The 21,756-nt window shown below is 43.6% G+C and overlaps 1 protein-coding gene across 13 annotated transcripts in view; it reads right to left on the bottom strand.

Moving 5' to 3' along the window:
- Nucleotides 1-21,756, bottom strand: part of LOC139052213 (rap guanine nucleotide exchange factor 2-like) — a 784,545-nt gene that overhangs the window by 33,641 nt on the left and 729,148 nt on the right. For all 13 annotated transcript variants that reach the window (XM_070529294.1, XM_070529299.1, XM_070529298.1 and 10 more), the window contains 14 exons: nt 21,359-21,577; nt 18,270-18,374; nt 15,831-16,021; nt 14,615-14,837; nt 14,168-14,329; nt 11,098-11,205; nt 10,214-10,529; nt 9,044-9,413; nt 8,054-8,357; nt 6,059-6,123; nt 3,922-4,087; nt 2,837-3,013; nt 2,347-2,446; nt 1,605-1,732 (listed from right to left, as the gene is read on the bottom strand). In XM_070529294.1, coding sequence (XP_070385395.1) covers nt 1,605-1,732; nt 2,347-2,446; nt 2,837-3,013; nt 3,922-4,087; nt 6,059-6,123; nt 8,054-8,357; nt 9,044-9,413; nt 10,214-10,529; nt 11,098-11,205; nt 14,168-14,329; nt 14,615-14,837; nt 15,831-16,021; nt 18,270-18,374; nt 21,359-21,577 — 2,634 coding nt within the window. The remainder of the gene's footprint in view (nt 1-1,604; nt 1,733-2,346; nt 2,447-2,836; nt 3,014-3,921; nt 4,088-6,058; nt 6,124-8,053; nt 8,358-9,043; nt 9,414-10,213; nt 10,530-11,097; nt 11,206-14,167; nt 14,330-14,614; nt 14,838-15,830; nt 16,022-18,269; nt 18,375-21,358; nt 21,578-21,756) is intronic.

Here is a 21,756-nt window from a genome sequence, read left to right as displayed (position 1 = left end):
CGACGAGGAATCCCGTAAACAGGCACTCCACACGTATAACACTGTCGTCGCACTTGTTCCAGAGAAAGTTCACTGTGTTACATTGCTGCCCAGCAGTGCGAACATAGGTTTGATGCTTCGCCGTGGAAACACGCAGTTTCAAGTCGCCTTTGACACTGCGAGACACGCTGATGCCGCATGCACACGTTGTACAATATGCAAAATGTTCTCCTTTTCTTGATGTCAAAAAGCACAGAAATTCAGAAGTATAAGATCGCCAGAACTTCTGCAAGTACCTTTTCTTGGGCTTTGATAGCGACATGGCATCAAGCACACAAGGATTCTAACTTTACACAGTGCACCGCACACAGACAGCCTAGCCAACACTGATCATACACACAAGCAGCAGCAACAAGATGCACCATGGAGGAAGGCATGCATGAAATGCAAGAGCTACATTGGCTCTGGCTTTGGTCGGCTTACTAGGCACCGTAGTCAGCTGCTTAGTTGATGATGCCGATGGTGCTAGTGCAGCCGCTGTTGGTGATGATGACGATTACGATGTGGCTGTAGATTCCACAGTGCCGGTTTCGCAAAAACCATTATTGCGCCAACGGAGACCACTTTTCGGGAGATATAATGCAGTGATCGTACAATCAGAAAGTTCAGTCAAAAATTGGGAGTATACCGGGCGAATTGGGAGGGTTGGCAGGTATGTGCTGCACTGATGCCAATCTCATCCCTGAAGGAGTCTGATCGGCTCCGATACGATGGGATAAATAAACATCTTGGTTGGAGCTTTATTAGATCTAATTCAGCGACAGCAGTTGTGTTGTCTTTAAATCAGTTTTGCCCCGAAATGAATGCAAGTGAAAAGTCGTAAAATTATTGGCGACAATATGACAATTGTAAACAAGGTGAAATGCATCATGCATTTTAGAAAAATACTGCAACAGTTGACAGGTAAGAGACAAGCAAACACACAAAATTTACAGGATTAGAGTTGCACATACACAGTACTGTATAAACCGGAATAGAAGTCGAGATATTTTCTTGGAAAACTAAAAAAGAGGAAGCAGGCTTAAGTCACCCTTTATCCTACATAGCGGTCTTAAGCAAAGTGTGAGTCGCCACCTGGCCATCCATGGCGTACATATTGTGCACATATTGTGCAGCTTTGTGCACTCTCGCCACCAGTGGCAAAAAACAGGCAATACGCTGCAAATATGTGGAGCTTGGAGCCATTGGGCAAATAAACGCGTTCTGACATATATATTTTTCTTTGCTTCAAGATAAGGGGTAAACTTATATATTCTGGTTTAAAATAATAAATTGTGGGGTTTTAAGTGCCAAAACCACTTTCTGATTATCACACTGTAGCGGGGGACTCCGAAAATTTGGACCACCTGGGGTTCTTTAACGTGCACCTAAATCTAAGTACACGGGTGTTTTCGCATTTCGCCCCCATCGAAATGCGGCCACCGAGGCCGGGATTTGATCCCGCGACCTCGTGCTGAAGAGCCCAGCACCACAGCCACTGAGCAACCACGGCGGGTGATTATTCTGGTTTATATGGTACTAAAACATGCAGAGAAAGTCTCACACTGAAGTTCACAGGCACATACCTCAAACATCTTCTGGTATTTGGTTGGCAGTTTATCCCACGTAAATCGTAACCGCGACACTGCTCCATGACCCAAGCCACTTAGGATTGCAAACATGGAGTTGAAATTTTTGCACTCCTTGCATTGCCCTGTTTGAAAACAATTTCAACAGAAGAACCATTTTAGATCTCTACATTTTGGGAGAGCCACATCAAAGAATTCTCTCCTATTTCATAGCATTTTTTCCCACAAGTCCAAGTTTCATTCATACGCACATGACAGCTGCTGACACTCAGAGTCAGTGATTCTAGACAGTGATTCTTGATCACACAACTAGTAAAGAATTCAGACTCCTTAGTCCCACCTGAGCATAAGTAACTAGTAGAGTGCCAAACCACATCCGAACACCAGAAAAGGCAGAGCACCTATCAATGATGGCAGTAATTGTATCCAGGAGCAACACACCTTCAATTACCCACGGTGTTTAGCTGCTCCAATCACATTTCACTTGTAATTCCGTCACATTTGAAATTAGGACTTGCTGGCACTCACTTTAAACACGTATCACAAATGCTATTTTTTTTAGCAATAAGATGCCTTTTCTTTGCACCCACTGAGGTGGAAAAACTATGCTATATGGTTGCATGGAAGACACTAAGTGAACGAAGTTGTGTTCTCATTTAAGGGATCAGTAGACAGCAAAGACACCCATAATAAAAAAAGGAGAAAGAAAAGCAAAGGAAAGCTGCAGAAGCAAACTTACTTGCCACCTTAATAAACTGCTTCACTGTCTTCATTCTCCGGACGGGGTGAGCCTGCCCGCAGATTTCAGAGACAACCCAGAACATCTCGCGGTTAACAAGCTGTAAAATAATAAGGCAGTGCCTCATGTTAACACAAGAGTGCCCAACAACAGAGGCTAAAAAAAAAAAATGTGGGCTTGAATGAGCAGGAAATATTTAATATATGTGGTACATACATAGCCATGAAAACATTTATAGCACACAAAAATTCAACAGCAGGTATATTGCTAACAAATTGCCACAAAGAACAAGCTTTATAAAGATGGAAAGTTAGCCAAGTTGGTTTCAACACATATTAATCACCATCACCATCAGCAGCAGCAACGCCCTCATCCTTCTGAGGCTAACGACTAAGTAAACTTTCACCACTGACCCTCTTTTACACATAAGCACAATAAAACCTCATTTTAGCCAATGCAAAAGGCTCCAATATGTTTAGAAGAGACAAACCTCAGCAAACATGGCCAGCATGGGTGACCCATAGGCAGACTTTACTTCAAAAAGGTCATCAATGTACTCTGTGGGCTCAATTTGGCGGAAGATGCTGAAGTCCTCTAGCGTAAGCTGTGTTGCCACCTCCACACTGTTCAGCTGCAGAAACGTCACAAGGCTCTCGCGTAGGAGCTCCTGTATGTGCAAGCAAAAGGAAAAGGTTCACTCGGGGACGAGAGACAGCCCTTTCCACTGAAAATTTTAATTACTCCAAAGTATTTGCTAGAACACTTCGTATATAAAGAGAGAACCAAGCTAAGTGATGCTGTGCAAACAAGAAATCTAGCTTACTGGACCCCCATTTTATGCACTGTATTTATCACTCCATGCACACTGCATGTCACAAAGACAAATAATCAGCAGGCAGACAAAGCTTTCCCACAAGCCCACTTTTAAAATACTTTCCTTAACAACTACATCCCTTAGCAACTAGAAGGGCATCAGACAGGAAACTTGTATAGTGCTAGCTGTTTAACTTTAAAAAGGGGGAAAAGGGAAAGACCTAATCAAGAAGGCTTCCCTCTGAAGCGGCAAATCAAATTTACTCTTGCAAGGTAGGCAACGACAATGGTCCACGAGTAGTAATTAGCTGTGTAAGTAGCAAAACTTTCAAACATAACATGCAAATACTTGAGCTTCCAAGTATCGAATTGAATACTGAATACTTTTCTGGCGAATATGGAGGGAAAAAGGAAGGAAAAAGGTGGGAAAAAATAAAGTAAAAAGAAGACCTCATTAATTTTTTTCAATACATGCAATGCCATTTTCCATTCAATGGACAGCTTGTAAAATTTGGAGAAAGTCAGAAGTCAGCCACCATTATAGTTTCTCTAGATATTCAACCATGACTGAATACTCAAAGAAATTAAATATCCAATGTTCAAACAAACACATTGATTCGAAAAGGAAGTATTTATTTCACATTCAAGATTTCAAGCATTCACATACCCTTAGTTATTGCAGAAGAAATGGATGTTCCCCAGGCAATCAAACATTGTAACACCTTCTTGTTAACAGAAACAAAAGAAATAAGAGGAGCTCACTATGGCCATGTCGTCAGGTACAAGGGGATCTGTGGAGGCATTGTTGCGTAGGTAGTAGCGACTGCTAAGACCAATCTTTTCAGCCAGGTTTTGCATCTGCTCTGGTAAGCGGCGTTGCTTGATCAAGCCACCTTCTCCAACAGACACCTCACACAATGAGTACAGGCTGCATATAAGACAAAAAAAGAAAGGGACTGTCAAAGGCATAGAGTAGAGACATTGCCCAATCTTGAAATTAAATTGCAGGGCTTAAAGGGACAACTAAAGGCAAATACTAAGTCGACGTGGACTGTAATTACCTTACCAGAAACCTCGCAACGCTTGTTTCGGGCTAAGAAAAGACTTAGTTTTGTGAAAATTTTATCTGAAGGGTCCGAATACCTTTTTCGAAATTCAAGCCTCCTGCCACCCAACCCGGGGAGTGGTGACGTTGCATTCGTCATCACCGCCCTTCACGTCACCGTCCGACAGAATGCGGCACCGAGCTAAGACAGAGAAGCGGATTCGCCGCTGCGGCTGCTTTTTGGTCAAGTGGCCTAGGCCGTTCGGGCATCCCGCGGCATAATGTGGAAGTTTAATTCTCTCCTACTTGCAGTTTGTGTGAGTTTCGCAAGCAAGCAAAACCAGCGCAGCACTACGTGATCAGGAAAGTACTTAAACGCCAAAGCATGGGCGGCGCAGAGTCGAGTGAAAACAAAACCTTTCAACCGACTGCATTGTTGTCAATGGTAATTTCAATTAGTTATTTTTTCTAAACATGAAATGGAACTAGACAAGTAGAATCTTCTTTCATCTTATAATACACTACGAGGAAGTTTTTTGCAGTGAGTAGTTGAGTACTAGTGACAGAATTTAATTGAGGAGTGCTGTCGTCAACGGGTAAGTGCTTGAATGTACTGGGGGAGTCCGTAATCATGTCCTTCATTTACCTTGATTTCTCGATTATCAAGGCTCTGTTTGCGATAACATTGATGCCTTAAGGATTCTCAAGCGCAAATCTATCACTTTAGCTTGACTTAGTATTTGCCTTTAGGGTCTCTTTAATGGGGCAGCCCTGCAATTCCTTTTCTTCTGGGTCACCATATTTGCTCCAGATCTATTCTCAGCCTCTCATAGAGCACAGTGCAAAAGTAATTACGAAAATTGACCCACACAAGCCAAAATTATTGGCCAGAGAAAATTCAAAATACAAGCAGAATGACAGTTACCCCCCACTCGAATTCTTGTGGTTCTAAGGTGTACATTTCTGTCCCCCATGATGTCATATGGTGCCATACAAATAGTAGCAGGGCATTGGCGAAAGTCTGTGTGCCATGGCTGCCAAGCCTCCTCAGCCTCTTGGTGGCATCCCCTGGTGTTTCCATGGCCTCTGCGATCGGGCAGCGCGCGGATTAATCTCGAAAGCCATGATATCACTTTTATGGTTACAACTGCTTCCGTGAGGTGGCCGTTGGCGTGCCAAATTGCACAGCATGTGAAGAGCTGATCCTGTGGTTGCAACACCTCGCTCGTGGCGTAGTGCCGTAGCTTTTTTTGCAGTACTTGCGATATTGTGCAAATGTAAATCACATTACATTTTTAACCAATCATCACAGCAGAACTCCCGTTCGTCAAGTCCTGTCTATGAAGTACACAAAATTGAGGCAATGCCATTGGTGCCGCTCAACAAGCTTTCCCTGTTGAGTTTCAGGGCCCCTTGAACACCCGAAAACTGCATAGTAGGTCATGAGGGATACTGTAACAAGAGCTGTAGATTCATTTTGACCACCTGAGGTTCTTAACATGCACTCAACACATGGTACACGAGTGTTTTTTCATTACACCCCCATCGGAGTATGACTGCAGTTGCCCGTAATAAAACTATCAACCTCATGCTCAGCAGCGCAATGCCATTGACACTGAGCCACCACGGCGGTGACTCGACATTGCACAAAGGTTTTAAGAGAAAGCCACAGAATCAACAGCAATCCTCTAATTGCAACACTGTGAGACAACAGAAAACAGTGCCCAGAGTAGGACGAAATATGATGGTTAGGTTAATCAGCACCAACTCCATTTCTCTGCCACCTTTACACCAATCAGGAGTAATCTGTTACTGCCAATGAATCGGAGAACCTGTATAGTAATAGCTTCTTACCTGCTGGAGTCTGTGATACCAAATTCTCGAAGTGCTAGCATCACTACTTCACGTGCTGTTGTTTCCTGCAGGAAATGAAAGAAAAAAAATAGAATCTGTGAACCCAAGTATTAAGCTAAACATAAGGAACACACACGTGATCAACGCCTCCAATTCAATTATGGGGTTTTACGTGCAAAAACCATGATCTGATTATGAGGCCTGCAGTAGTGAAGGACTCCAGAAATTTGGATCACCTGGGGTTCTTTAACGTGCACCTAAATCTAAGTACACAGGTGTTTTGCATTTCACCCCTATCAAAATGCGGCCGCCGTGGCTGGGATTCGATCCCACGACCTCGTGCTTAGCAGCCCAAAACCATAGCCATTAAGTAACCATGGCGGGTGTTCAACACCCCCAAGCTTTCCCAAACGATTTACGGCTACTAAACTTTTAATGCAGTATTCAATAATGCAGAAACAACCACCTACAACGCAAGTATTGCCCTGCTCCTTGTATTCATAAAGCATTTGACCCACTGCTTTGGTGTGCTGGCAATGCAAGTTTAAACATTGAAGTACATCTTAAATTATAGAGGTTAGTTAAAGGCATTGCAACATATTTATAAAAGGTGTGGAAATTTTTGCTATTAAAGGGCTCCAGATCTTTTCATAAAAAAGTTGCAGTTTCACCCATAACCTCAAGCAGTGTTGTACGTCTTGCACTGTTCCATGCAATAAAGATTGGAGTAAACATTTGCAGGCGCATGTGGGCACTCCCGTTATGAGAAAAAAACTTCAATCAGTGATGCCTCCAGTCCTGGATTGTCGGTGTGTAGGTAGCACTCCCTGGCTGCAGAAAAGCAGAGACAACTTTTTAATTGTCCACTTTCCTATCCTGCCTTTCCTTGCCCATTGGCCTCATTGTTATCCTTTCACCTCAGCATTGGTTTATGGATAAGCTGCAGCGCTTGGCAACAGCCAATCATTTTAATGAGAACTCAAGAGGCCAGGCACAGTGTTGTCAAGCCACAGTATTCTTTGCTGCCGCATCAACAGGGTGGTGGAAGGGTAGAATCTTCGAGTGGCAATTTGTGGGACTGGAGTTCAAATCCTCACAATAAACTGACTTTTTCTTTATAGAATCTGGCAAAGCACTGAGATTCCAGCAATTAACACTGGCAGATATAAAAATGACTAAGAGAGCAAGCCCATTATAGCCATCATTGCAAAAAGTTGTTCTGTGTAACTCATGCAAATGGAGTAATTGGCAATGAAATGCTGCCGCTGCCATGCCCTAACCGCCTTCCTTCCCTTTTTATTGTTTGAACTGTGTTCCAAAGCTGTTCCACCATGTCCATAAGAATGTTTGCCATGCTCTGCTTAGCATTGTTGTCAGGCAGAGCATGGTGCAAGTCTATTACATTGTGCTCTTATGGTAAGCTTGGATTGGATTCTATACAGCGACAGCCATTTCTGCTTTGCTGTTCCCACGTGTGCCAACTGCATGCAGTTTCAAAAGAATTCAAGGTTCTCAATTAAGGAACTTGACTTAGAACACAATAATGACTATAAGGAAGTATTTTCTTTCTTTCCATGTTTGGCATGCGCTAACCTCCTGAAAATGAACAATCCTAGAGATTTACATCATATCCACCTTTGACCAGCAGCTGAAAAATGTGGACTGCCTCACCCCCCCAAGACCAACTTCACTTTCCTGAAATATAATTAAATTTTTGGGCTTTACATGCCAAAACCACAATCTGATTACGAGGCATGCCATAGTGGTCGACTGCACATTAATTGTGACCATTTGGGGTTCTTCAATGTGGCCCTAAATCTAAGTACAAAAGCATTTTTTGCCTTTACCCCCATCGAAATGCGCCCTTTGCAGCCAAGATCGAACCTGCAACCTCAACCTCAGCAGCACAACGCCATAGCAACTTAACAGCCATGTCAAGTGAAGTTTTACATGAAAATGGGGGGTGAAATCAGGACAGAAAGCAGTGGCACACACCCTATGAACGAGCAGGTACTTGCAGGTCTGGTCTGCTTTGTACACCTTCAACACATGCTCAGGAAAGTCGCGGCCAGGGGCGTCTGCCCCCTCACAGTGGGGGGTCACAATGAGCGAGCTCAAATCAGGGTTGCTGTGACTGTGGTACAGTTGACCCACTCCACTGCCACAATTTCCTGGTGCGATGGCGTGCGCTGGAGATGAGCCACTCCGACCAACCCGATGGTTGCCACAACCTGAGCCTATGCTTGATCCACTATGTGTAGAGTAGAGGCTGTCATCCGAGCTGTTCAGCTGTGACTCCCTGCATAAATAAAAAAAAAAAAAGAAGGGAACTGTTAAGTGTTTTAGACAGTAGTATATGTTCTGGAGGAGATGCTCTCAAATTCAGTTAACGATATCATTCAGAAGTATTATTGTAATCTTTACAGATTACTGTCACATCGATACCAGAGATGTAAACAAAAGCAGCAGCACTGTACCCCAACCTCTCTAGCCCCCTAGCATCTTGGATAGATCGTGTCCAAAACATGGCATCTCTGATGTGCTTTTGGCTCCACAACTGCTACCAGCACATGCAGTCAGAAAAAGCATGGCCTTTGAGGTTAGCTTCTGTTACCCAGAGAGAGCCATTGGTGGGGCATGAATTTGGACATGGCCCATTTGAAGAAAGTATGCGGAACCCCTCTTAGAATGAATGACTATGTTCTACCTAGCTGGTGGTATAAAGGGGTTAGCAGCAATAATCTTCATATACTAGGTACCTTTAGCTATCATTTTTCAATGGGGAGAATTGTACAATGCACTCCTAATTACTAGTGCACTGTGGCTGAACACAGTGCTCGTGATGTCTTCATCCACACTGTTGCCCCCACCTGTCTCCTGTATTCTATGATTACATTAATGCTAGCATTGATATCATAGGCCAACCTTCAAGCTCTGCAGTGTGTTCTGAATACAAGCATTGAAGCATTAACAGTGGAAACTCACGCATTGAGTGTCTTGGGGATGAAGTTCATCTTGGCCAATGCTTTCTTGAGCTTAGCCCGGTGGCCCAGTGTCATGAATCCCTTCTTATCTTCTTTGCAGGCTACATCCCCGTTTCCTGCGCATGACCCCGATGATGACACAGATGCAGCTGTTGCAAGTGCAGTAGAACCAACTACGGATGAGTGCTGGTTGCCCAAGCTGACACCAAGCGGCAGGCCACCAACGCCAAGTGGAAGCCCAACTACATCACTCCACTCAAGGTGTGACGAGAGCCGGAGACGTGGATCAGGCTGCAGTCGCGAAATCTCAGAGCTCTTGCGGCCACGCGGACGCATGGCCTTTTCTGGGTTGTTCAGCATCTCCTTGAATTCTGGACGTTCCAATTAGTTTGCAACATTTTTGTTTTGTTTAGAAGTAAGAGGAAAAGGGGGAAAGAAGAAAACAATGCATTAATGGTGTTATCAATTTACTTGTAGACTACAATGCTATGAAATGAAAAAATTCCTACAATGAAATTAATTGTATCTTCAGCTGGTCTTTCCAGCAGTGCTACAAGAGCTGTTTAAGGCAGCAACACTGCTCTGTTACAAGACTGACTCCTGGGTTTATAATTAAGCTTTTCTAATTTTCCTGCACCCCAGAAGAGGCCACAGAGCCATCTCTGAAATAAAATGTGCGCATTCATTTATAATGAAGCCTAATTGTCGATGTTAGAGAGTCTGCTTGTACTCAAAATTCAGCTTCAATGCTGTGTCTGTCGCAACTTTTCTGTGCCACCAGAGTGTTGAGAAAATGACTAGTCAAAAGTGCCATAACTGTAGTTCACTATTTCAGAGTGTGCAGCCTAGAATTACACACTGCATGATGAGTAAAACAATAAGATAAAGATTACTCCAACAGAAAAGATGAAGCATACATGGCAAAGGCATAACTATCATGTGCTTTTAACAGCAACAATGTGTAAAAGCGCAAGTTTTATAAAAAAAGCCACTTTCCCATTCCTGCTTTGCTCTGTTATATGCCAGGCTCTTTAAATGCAAAGAAAACGAAATATCAATAAATTGTGGTTCAGTGTTCAAATTATCTTGGGTATGACTAATGGAAAAAAAGCTGCTTAGTACTAAGATAACTTGCACATTTCCTGTGCTAATACAAAGCCACGCCACTCACCTAGAAGATTCGATCGGACAGTGATGCAGAGATGAGTTGCCTTCTTCATAATGTCCATGGCCTGAGTGTATGACATCGTGGCAAAGCTCTGGCCATTCACTTCCAGGATCTCATCCCCGCGCTTGAGCGAGCCATCCTCCGACTTGGAATTGACCTTGTCAACTTTGGCCACAAAAATGGCATTGCCCGTTTCATAGCCTCCAAGAACTTTAAAAGGGAGCTCGTCATCCCGCGATGATCTTGCCAAGGTAACCACCCGTGTGCGTGCCTTTGTTGCACATGCTATGTTCAGCAAACGCAACTGGGCAAGCATCTTCTGTAAAAAAATCGCACGACAGTGGGAAGTAATGCATTTTTGTTCTTCAGCAGACAAGGCTTCAAACAGTTTATGCAGAACCACCTTCTTGCACAATGCATGAGAAATGAACCTGCATGACTGAAACCTGCAAAGGGCGAAGGACGCAGATGTGCAAGCAATCAAGTCTGTATTTACCAGAATGTTTCCTTGCTCATCTGTAACGATTGCACTGTTACATTTATGAACCAGCTGACAAGTTTACACCTTACTGCAAGAAAAAACCACGAACCTCAATATATAATTTTTTATGTAAGGACATATTCGTTCAGTTATTGCACACACTGGCAAAGGCATTACAGGGTAGCTCAAACAAATTTCGGCAAGAATTATAGAAGCCAAGAAATATATAATCAATCCCCGTAATTCATCAAGCAAGGGTAGTCCTTCCTCGAAGTAGTGCCACAAATAATTTACTGCAGATGAGTTAGGTTACTAGAACATTGCATGCACTGCTCAAAACTGATTCCTTATACATATGAACAAAGACACGCAACATCTACTCAAGGCAAATAAAGTGAGCTCTTACGTTCGCTTCAAGGCATTGCTCGAACTGTTCCAAAAACTCCATCATTTCTGGATCAGTCTCAAAATCGGTGAAGTGGTTGTTAACCCAAAGAAGTACAACCCTTGTCACCTATGAGAAAGAAGCAAAGAAATGTATCAATTAAACAGAAATCTGCAGTTCATCTATAAAATTATATGAATTCCCTGAACTTAGCAGTAAAACTTATATATGTACACACATGCCTACTGAACAGAACTAATTATTGACATAGCAGAGCAGTGTGATAAAAATTTCATTTTCTTATCCGTATGGTTAAACGTTTTACTTACAACAAGCCTTGCGTCAATATCCTGTAATGACCATAGCAAAGTGAACACAGTCACAATTTGAGTAACAATCGCATGAAGAGTTTTTCCATAACGTGAATGACATGATATCAGGCAATAAGACTGATCCCCTCCACTTCAAAATCCACAAAGGCAGTACACAAGTTGGAATGATAACTAGTTCAGTGCACGCAAGCAAAGTCGCCAAGCCATGCCATTCGAGATCAATAGTGAGTTCACTTTTTCAATAGGTTCAGGTTCACATTATGCTCAAGGTCGTTAAGGTTCACATTATGCTCAAGGTCGTTAAAGAAGTGACCAGATGGCTGTTCGAAATCACTGAATTCTAGCTTTTTCCATACGAGGACAGGCTCACAAAACTTACGGGGGCTTTACTGCTGACAGGTTGTGCAAGTGGTCTCAAAGCTTAGATAAGGAGCTGTAGCCATCAATGAACTATAGTCGAGGTGCTGATACTGTACTTCCACCAACAATTTGAGGTTTTCTTACAAGCTTTAATCTTCCGAGACTCAAGATAGCTCAGAGACATAATCACTTTTCAAATTGTTCATATTATCGACTGGTTATGCTACGAACATGAAAAACCACCTCCCTCCTTTTTTTTAAGTACTATGGTTAGATACCAAAAGCAGCATGTGGAGAAAGGAACCATCTCCTCATGCTTGTTATGGTAAGAACTACTCGTTATTTCCTAAACATAGAGATGACGTAACATCAGATGCATCAACATACTGATGCTGCATCCAAGATTTTTATGTCATCTCGCAGTATTCGAAATGCAGTTCAAGGGTGTTTATTGTTGTCTGCGATGACACAAATGTATTGGCCAGATTTGATGAAATGTATTGGCCAGATTTGATGAAAGTTGATGGCAAGAGTATTATTAAACCATTTCCATACAGTTCCGCATCTAAATTTATATTCGGAATGACTATTTTACATAACCACTTCAGAGTTAATTTTAAGAAGGATTGGAGGCAATGTGCAACATAACGCGCTTCACCTCAATGTAGTCTGTCAAGATGTATTCTGTTCGAACGTGAGCTAGCTGCTTTGCAGTGTTAGATACGGGACTTTTCCTGAGCCTGCTTCGAGTTCACCAGACCACATCAAATCGCGCCACAGCTAATTAAGGAGCGCAGAAGCACGTATACCACATTCCCGAGGCGCAGCACGTGCAAACGAGTTGGCGTCCCCCACCTCGTGTGCCGCAGGTGGAGCTATTCACTGCTCGACTCTTCCTGAAAGTGAAGCGAGAGCCTGGCACAGTTCCAGGTAAAGTGGGTCCCGAAGCAAGACGGCTGTAATGCACCGTGAAACCCTGGCAGCATCGTCCCGATCCACCTATTGTGACGTCGCATTGCAAGCAGGGAAGGCAATAGCGCAGAGAGAAGTAAGTCCTCGGACAATTGGGGCCCGAGGAGCGACCCTCTCCGCCGGGTGTGACACAATCGCACGGGCTCCTACCATTGGCCGAAAATGACACCTGAGTGGGCTCGCCGATTGGCTGAACGTGACGTGACTTCGAGACACCGAAGGGCTTAAAAGCCAGAGACCGGGAGCAGCGAGAGAGCATTCCCAGAGCATTCCTTGATTCATCTCTTTCGAGCTTCTTGCCACGGGCCGCAGCGTCTGAGTTGCTGCCGGCCCGTAATGACTATGACTTAATTTCTTGGTCGTCTCACTGTAAATAATGTAAATAAACCTCCAGTTTTCATCTCAAAGTCCTCCTCAACTCTTACAACAGTGCATCGCATCCAACATCTCTTGCTTTCAAAGAAGGGGCCAGACTCGCTTCTCAATGTGGCATGTCTGGCATACGTGTGGCCCATTGAAGACACTAATGCTGAGAAAACAGGTCTGCTGGCATAAGCTTCTATACTGCACTCCAGCAGCCTAAATACAACTGCAGCAATGTCGGTGCCTCCACCACAGTTTTCAGAACTATGTGCCTGACTGCCCCATGCGTGATTCAACTACAGTTAAATCGGCCACATCTCCTGTAGGTGCTCGGGTGGTTTCTAGCAGGAAAGCAAGCCGGGACGACTTCCAACATGGATGTCTACACCAGGAATGCCAAAACTTCCTATACCTAAAGCCCATTAGCTCCTATGTATTATGTTCCCATTTGATATATAGCCATTGTGTAATGCTCCCGCATCTTACATTGCATTTGAATGTGGCAGTCACATACATTTAGCGATACTAAGGCAAATTTTCTCATGCACATTGCTACAAAGACAATAAAGGTATACTCGCGATTAAGCTTGACAAGCCCTGCCAGGAAAACAATTATCAGTCCCGAGTAGCGTGTCTCGGGGCGATTGTGGTTTTTGCCAGTTCTTTTAAGTCAGCTTCACCACAATACAACTGTATTATGCGGTGAGGCATTTTAAAAGTGATATGGGGTCATTGTTACGAAACAGTCTGTGTCCCTTAATTATAAACACGTGCACACACTGTCTTTAGTCGCAGTACAGGCAGCGAGACATCCAATAACTGTACTAGCATCCATTCAGAGCTGTTCCCGACGTTACTATGGTGATTTGAGGCCTTCCTCACTGTTACATTCTCTCAGCTGTTATGTCTTTTTGCCGCAGTCCCTTGAAAAATGTGCCAACTGGGATTTACTGCATTAAATACTGCCAAAAAGCCCCACAAGCCTTCATCGGTGATGCTGGTGCTGGCAAAAACAAAAACAAAAGGACTGTTTGAAATTGCATATCTAAAGGTGTGGCACTCACCTTGTCTCTCAATTGGGGGTCATTGAACCACGAGAGGAGCTTGTTGCAGACCACCACTGAGCTTGGAATGAATGTGCGATATGTTAGTAAGAAGTCTTCTATGTAGCCAGGATCAAGTGCATTCTCTTCAAACAACTGCGCCAATAATCGATCCGGTGTCCCCTGCAAGAAACAGTACAGACATTTGCACATGCATAGTAACTTTGAGAATTAATTAGAGATGAGCCTTTAGAATTCATTATAGCCAATGATTCCATGAAGTTTTTCTTTTTTTCCCTGATTGATGCAATTCCCACAGGCAGTATGCAGTGAGAATATAGTGAAATGCCCCCTTTAGCTGAATATTTTTCTCAATTTCTTTGTTACTTCAAAAACACTTAAAGTACAACAACTTTACAAGAGTGCATTGCATAGTCATTGCATTGTCGGCTATAACAAAGCACGTACCCTGATAACGATGTGCCCTTCTCTGCTGCCCGAGTCAACAGTTCGGTGCTCAGTGACCAAAACCACACGACCGTCCTCCTCGAGCTTGCATGTGTTCTCCTCGCTGCGGTGAAGAATGCGACAATAGTCGCCTTGGGCAATGCACACAAACTGGCAGTCATCTACTCGTGTGCGCATGGTGCCTACATGGTGCATCTTCTCCATAGTTGGTGTGATGCCAAAGCTAGAACAGGAAGAAACACCACAACACAATGCAATGCAATGCCGAAATTGAACTAAACTCCAAAAGTAAAAGCTGCTACTCTCACAGCCCTTAATTATGAACACTTCTTTTTTTTCTTGGGGGGGGGGGAGGCTAAAGAGGAAATGAACTCTACTTTGGATGATAGTCCTATGCAGTCCTAGGTCCTAGTCCTAGGTCTATGGCATGAGATGTAAACCAGTTTCCTTGGTAAGCTATGGATACAAAAAGATGTGAACAATTTTGCTACTTTCTATTCATGGTTTCTGCTACTATCTTTGCATCATGCAGAACTGACAACATAGTAGTTATGACAACACTCCAAGCGATCAACAGTGGCCAGACAAAGAAGGTCCCTGAAGCCAACGTTTCAAAAAGGGGACACAAGAAGCGCTGTTTTTAGAAAAATAGACAATGTCAGGAAAGCCTAAACTCTCTAGAATGTTCTGTCACAACAAATAACCCAGTCATCATACTCACGATGTAAGGAAAGCCTGCACTTGCCCAACCTGCTCGTGCAAAACTTGTACATGCTACACAGACACACATTAGCTGAGCATACATGCACGCACTTTGGGGAGTAGTGCAGCCGGCGTAACCCGTGCCAGCTAGCGTTCCAAACGTGCATACCTATACGACAACCGCAAGAAGTTCATCCCAACCGCTTGGTGCACTATTGTTCATTCGGACGCTGAGCTCTATGGAAGTGTTCGTAAACCTTAACCTAGTCCGTCTTTTGCCCACATCCAAGAACAGCTGGTATATATCGACATGTGGTAGTTATGGTCAAGAGCACAGTAGCAAAACTGTGTTCCCCCAAAGAGCTAACCTCCTGTATGCTTGTAGCATTGACAATACTAAAGAAAATGTTAAAAACATCACAGGGACAGGTTACATTTAGTACACATTGTGAAACAAAAAAAGGGCATGAGGTTGAAGTAAGTGAACAGTTGAATGCTGCAACAAGGATCTCACCTGTCCCCCATAGAAAGGGTGTAAGTGGTTCCATCAAGCATTTCCACCTCAACCTGCCCGTTGACGATGACAGACCAAGAGTCCAGCTCCTCACCATCGTTCATCACTACTGTGCCAGCCTTTTCTACCACAGCAAACACCATGACGGCACACAGCTCTCTACGCACTGACAGTGTCATGTTGGCAAATGCCTGGCACGAGATGAGAGGAAAAGGAAAAGGCATTGAAACAAGTGCTATGCGGGAAAAGTTCATATGCGTCAGTGCTGGCACAATCATATATTTAGGGTCCTGCTTTATTTGTACTTTTTTCTAAAATTCAGCGCACTTTTTTTCTCTGCATTCATCTCAATATAAAAGTTATGCTAGATTTCTTATTTTTGTACTATATTTTTCTAAATTAAAGCTTACTATAGTCAGATACAACTTTAGAAAAAAAGGGAGACCCCGCTCAGATGACCGAAGTGCGACAGCCGATTGCCTCCGCGACTAAAATAGTCCCGCTTGAAAAATCGTGCTCCTGAAACGCGTTATTCTCGGTATAAATAAAGACTTTTGTATTTTGATGACTGGTTTAGTAGAGCTCTCATGTGCTACAGCACATGCCGGATCGCGAGGGAAAATAACCCCGTGCCTTCTACAACGCTGCCCGTCTGCTCTTTAGCTTCATTGCAAGTGACAAAAGTAGAAAGAGCAGCTCTGCAAGGCTTTTGCGCTTGTTCACATGTACACGGCGTATCTACTACTCGTTTTTCAAGCTTAAAATAAGTCAGTTGATATTAAAAAAAGTACTTATATAAAACAATGCATTTATCGCAACCATTACAAACCTGGGGCGTGAATACGGTCGAGGCAGGAAGGTACAAAAGTTCTTCATTTATTGTGTTAAATAAATACTCTTGGTTTTAAATAGCATAAAATTTATATTTTTGGTTTTGTGTTTTCACAATTTCACAGCACGCATTCTACAGCTTGCGCGTGCAGTGAGCACTGGTGGACAGCAATCAATCGGCGGTGCTACACAACACTCGAACACTGTCGCTAGACGCTCGGCTATCTCACTGCTGACAATGATCGTTCACGCTAAGTTGACGGCGACAAATCTTTGCGTTGAAGGCTTCTTCTGCAAATATTTTCTGCTGAGTCACTCGTAGGTTTGTTTCATGCGCGCACACTTTCCTGGTTTTTCCTGAGAATGGTTTTACTCCACCACTTCACCCCGTCCAACGAAAAACGCAGCGACAGAGTACACGAACACACCCGCTGCTAACAGTAGGCACCAGTCTTTGGAAAACTACTCTCGTCGTAACTTCACTAGGGAGCGAAATAAAACATGGAACAAACACACAGGATGTGTGTTCGTAGCGGTCGCCATGGGATCCTGTTTTCAGGCAAAACGTAGCGCAGTGCCAGCGATGCTCACTGCAATGTTTCTTCGCCAGATCACGGCTCAGAATAAACGCACGCGGCACAAATGCCGTGTCGTAAGCTCGCAGTAATATTTCCGGCATGATAGACCATCACTAACAGTTCTGGAATTCACTCTGACGAGGGGCTGCAGCACACAGCTGACGTGACCTCGCCCAGTTCGAAGCCCGGGCGGCCATCTTCTCCGACGGCGGGGTCACCAGCCGTCCAGCGCATGACGCCGGTCCAGAGTGCGCACCCATTGGTGGATGCACATGTGCCTCCACCTCGGAGGAGTAAACGCCTCTTTTTTCTAAAGTTGTATCCGACTATAGTCTCATCAGTGATTTTATTTTTTCACTTGAGAACACTCCTTTTCAGGTGCAAGTATTTTCATAAAAGACTAACTGCTTTGCTTTTCTTTTCTAGCAGTCTATGCGGTATTTCAGGCTAGACTAACATCCTATGACTGCTATATGCATTCCTTTTACCAGCGTAACTTTGAAGGGTGGCAGACTGAGTTTAATTTGTAATCTATTCTTGTAGAGGTATAATGTGTGAAGAAGGGAGCAGGACAATGAAAGACAATAATAATAATAAAAAAGACAAGAGCACTCATATCTTGTCTTTCACTCATGCTTTGTCTTGTCGTTCTGCTCCTTGCTTGCTACTGTACACCTCATCAATCAATAATACCAGTGCAAGATTGCTGTAGTGACAAACAATGCTAAGATAATCAAAATTATGAGCAACTGTTGTCAGCAGGCACATGCAACCATCCTATGTAGCAGTAATGCAACTAAGGAAACCTTCTCGTAATATGGTGAGAAGTGTCGCAAAGGAGCATGTTGTGGTTACAGTAAGGAAAATATGATTAGCTGATGCCTTTAGGTATTTGCTGAACATCACAAAAAGCTTAAGTGAATATTTGCACTGTTTCCCGTAGATATGATGGCTTGACCCAAAGACAACGAGACCTCAAACTGAAAAGAAAGGAACCTCAGCAATAAACCCAAAAATAGTAGCCACTCACGGGCAAAGGCTGCATAAACTCAAGCAGGGTCTCAATGTCATCTTCTGTCCGGTCATTGGGATCCTTTTCGAGGCATTCATGGTAGGCATCTCTTATTGCGAGGCTCTGATCAAAGAAAAGCAGTGCTAACCTTCACAACCAGTTCAGGATGAAAAATTCAAAAGTTTGCATAGTAAAAGACATGCTGTGCAGTTTAAACCCCTCAACTTCAACGCTTAACTATAGTATACAGTAGGTTCCATACCATGTCTTACCATAAACACAGGCACGAAAGAAGCCTCTGTAGTGCCCAACAGCACAAGCAAATATGATTTACAATTTATTCAAATGAGTGTTCATTACTTCATGTACTTATCACATCCCCCCTCTCTCTCTTTTTAATGAGGCTCATTCACAAAACACATATGTGGAACTTACAGTACAGAAGAAAGCAAGATATGACATGTTACATTGCTCACAATGCACAATAAACGAAATAGTGCAATGAAGCAGCTGTGCCTTCATGTTTTCGGTGACACCTCGGAGAAGACGACGACTGGTGATGCGATTGCAAGGGAGCTTGTGCTGTTTCGCTGACACTGTAGTGCTCTTCAACAATTATTGCTGTTGTATTTAAACCTTGGCCACTATAACGTAAAACTATTCCAAACGTTTCTATTCCAATTCTGCAATCAGCCCTCCGCGGTTGGTCAAAAACTTTTTTGAGCCACCCCCACTTCACCTGTCACGCAACGTCATGAAAACAGTGATAGCTCGCCATCTGATATGACGTGTACACACTGGTTATGCATGATTTGACTGAACAAAAGAAAAATAGTTATTTCCAATTCAGCGCCTTTTCGCCATTAGCCCTCGGTTATTGGTCAAAAGTTTTTGTGCTGCACCTACTTCACCTTCCTGTCACGCGATGTCACAAAACTGCAATAATTCACCGCGTCAAAGTGACGTGTATGCGTTAAAGATGCACTATTATGCCGAACAAAACTGAACTTCCTTCTCAATAGCCGCAGGCTGCCGCGTTCTGAAAAAAATAAAATATGGCTGCCGCCGATCGCTCAGGCCCTGGCAACTTGCACCTGCCAGAGCGCGCTGGTTGAATCGCATACAATAAAGTTTTTGCGTGGCCATGTAACGTTTTCGAGCACTTTCGGCACGTTTATGACTCATTCTGGCAACTCTTCTCTGCTGAGGATCCGTTTTAACGTCATTCTTAAGCTTCCGTTGCACGCTGCTGCGATTTTCGACCAGCCAGCGCAAGCTAAGTAAAGGAAAGTGGACCAATGGCAGACACCGGCACCACCCTCATCATCTTGTTATTGATTTTCAGTGCAGCGGCCTGGCCCATCGATTCCCTCTCCACTTGAGCGTGCTCCTCACCTCCTGTCAGCCAATTAGATAAGGCAAGCCACTCAGTGTAGGCAATGTTATTCGTTTTTCCAGCCAACAAAAGTTACCTCCTATCAACGAGGTGAGCATTTGATTGGTCTATTCAGACAACCTTGCGAGTGACCACCCGATGTTTGCGTCGGCGGTTACGCAAATTTGATGTCAGGAGATTGGAATAAAAACATATTGGAATAATTTTACGTTATAGGGCCCCTTATCACATTTGGCGGAGATGCTGGCTACTTATCCCAGTTGCTATAGGCATAAAATAGAATCCCTTTCAAACAGATGGCAAAAGATTAGCACTGCTGGTAAAGCCATTTAGTAATGTAACTGATCAGTGCTCGGCTCTTTGTCTGTTGCAAACTATAATCCCTTTGTGCGAATTAAATTTAATGATTAGAAGCAAATGTGTAATTTTGTACTGCCATTTACGAAATCAACAACATGCAACTCGCAAGCCAACTTCATTTAAGTGTATTACAAAAAGAAGCTAGTGGAAATGCCAGAAACCCAGAGCATTGTAATGTGACTATAATCTCGAAAAAGTGTGGTCGCTTTCCTTCAATTGCAGCTAAGCAAAAAATTATGTAGCACTTCGGTCACAGCACCAGATGCAACATGCTATCGACCTGTAACCAACAAGCAAGACTTTTTCCAATGCATTAGCATTAGGAGTGTCAAAGTGGAAAAAAAGTATGTGTGTGAAGTGTGGGAACCCAGTCATGTGGCTAAAAGGTAGGGAGTGGGTTAAGACAGCTTAAAGGAGCATGTGTGCCTGTGTGAGCGTGCATATATAATGCAACTGACAGTGGTCTGCCCCAGAGTACCATCAGTTGCACTTTGCTCCTAGAAGAGGCAGGGTGTGTGTCGAGCGAGCTCCTAAACAGAACTTTGCAATGTGGTGAACACGGCTTAAATCATGGATCTGGGACTTCAATGATATGCGACGTAATGCTCGCACATTTCTCATGCACTTACTGTTAAATTGCCCCTAACTTTTCATTTCGACCATGCGTGGTTGCCCTAAATGAACCCCCCCCCCAAAAAGTGAAGTCATGGTATTGTAATGGTATTTGCCATTATAGGGGCCAATTGCGATTCTCATATTTCAACAGCTTCCACTTCACACTGAAAACATTAAACAAAGGCAGAGGGTGAGCAGGAAGTAGTATGCTATTGAACTGGCTTCTACCCATAGCATGAAGATGTCAAGCCCATTTTAAGGAATGAAAACACAGCTAACAGATTTGCCTCTAGCTCTACCTGGAGTGATCTGACAGCTCCGAGGCTACAAGATATGTCTACAGTTTGCCTTCACTTCTGCTGCACATGCCCTCTGCACTGCTTCCTTTATATTAGGCCATATGTTCTACCCAGTGGCTTCATAATCAAAAGCGAAGGGGTACTTTTGTTTCTTCCCCTACTTAAGATACTAAAACCTGGCAAAAGGAAAACTAGGTTGATTGAAGGAGACAAAGTCATGTATATGAATAAGTCTCATTTACTAATCCAGGCCCCAATCAAAAGATCAAAAACAGTGCCTTGAGTGTATAGGCAAGTCAACTTATGAAAACGGTTTCACTTCGAATACAAAAGCTCATGCACAGTGTCCCATAAATACCTCAATAGCAGCTAGATGGCACCAATTCTTGCACGGTCAGGGCCCACAAACCCCTTGCATCCCTTAAATGCCCACTTACATTGATAGACTCGGCAAGGTCCTCTTCTTCATCAGAATCAACCGTGCTTTCCACGAGGCCAGCGAAGTCAACATCGTTGTCCTCCAGAGACGACTGCACTGACTGCATTGTGTCCGACCCTGAGTAGGCCGACGAGGTGTCACTGCTGCGTGAGCTTCGATTAGATTTGAGCAGGCCTTCTTTGTGTAGTGCAGTCTGCTGACAGTCCAAGGGCAACTGCTGCATTGGGCCAAGAATCGAAGACAATGTTAATACTGGTGCTGTAAAGTGACAAGACCAGCTATGAAAAACCATAGCACTTAATAAGTTGCATACCTTTAGTTAGTTAAAATAAATCAAGAACCAATGCCATGTGACTATAGCCACCCACTACTAAAGCCCGAAGTTATACTAATGCA

This window comes from Dermacentor albipictus, unplaced genomic scaffold (assembly GCF_038994185.2).
Source record: "Dermacentor albipictus isolate Rhodes 1998 colony unplaced genomic scaffold, USDA_Dalb.pri_finalv2 scaffold_20, whole genome shotgun sequence".
Lineage (NCBI taxonomy): Eukaryota > Metazoa > Arthropoda > Arachnida > Ixodida > Ixodidae > Dermacentor > Dermacentor albipictus.
This window is presented reverse-complemented; position numbering and strand designations above follow the sequence as displayed.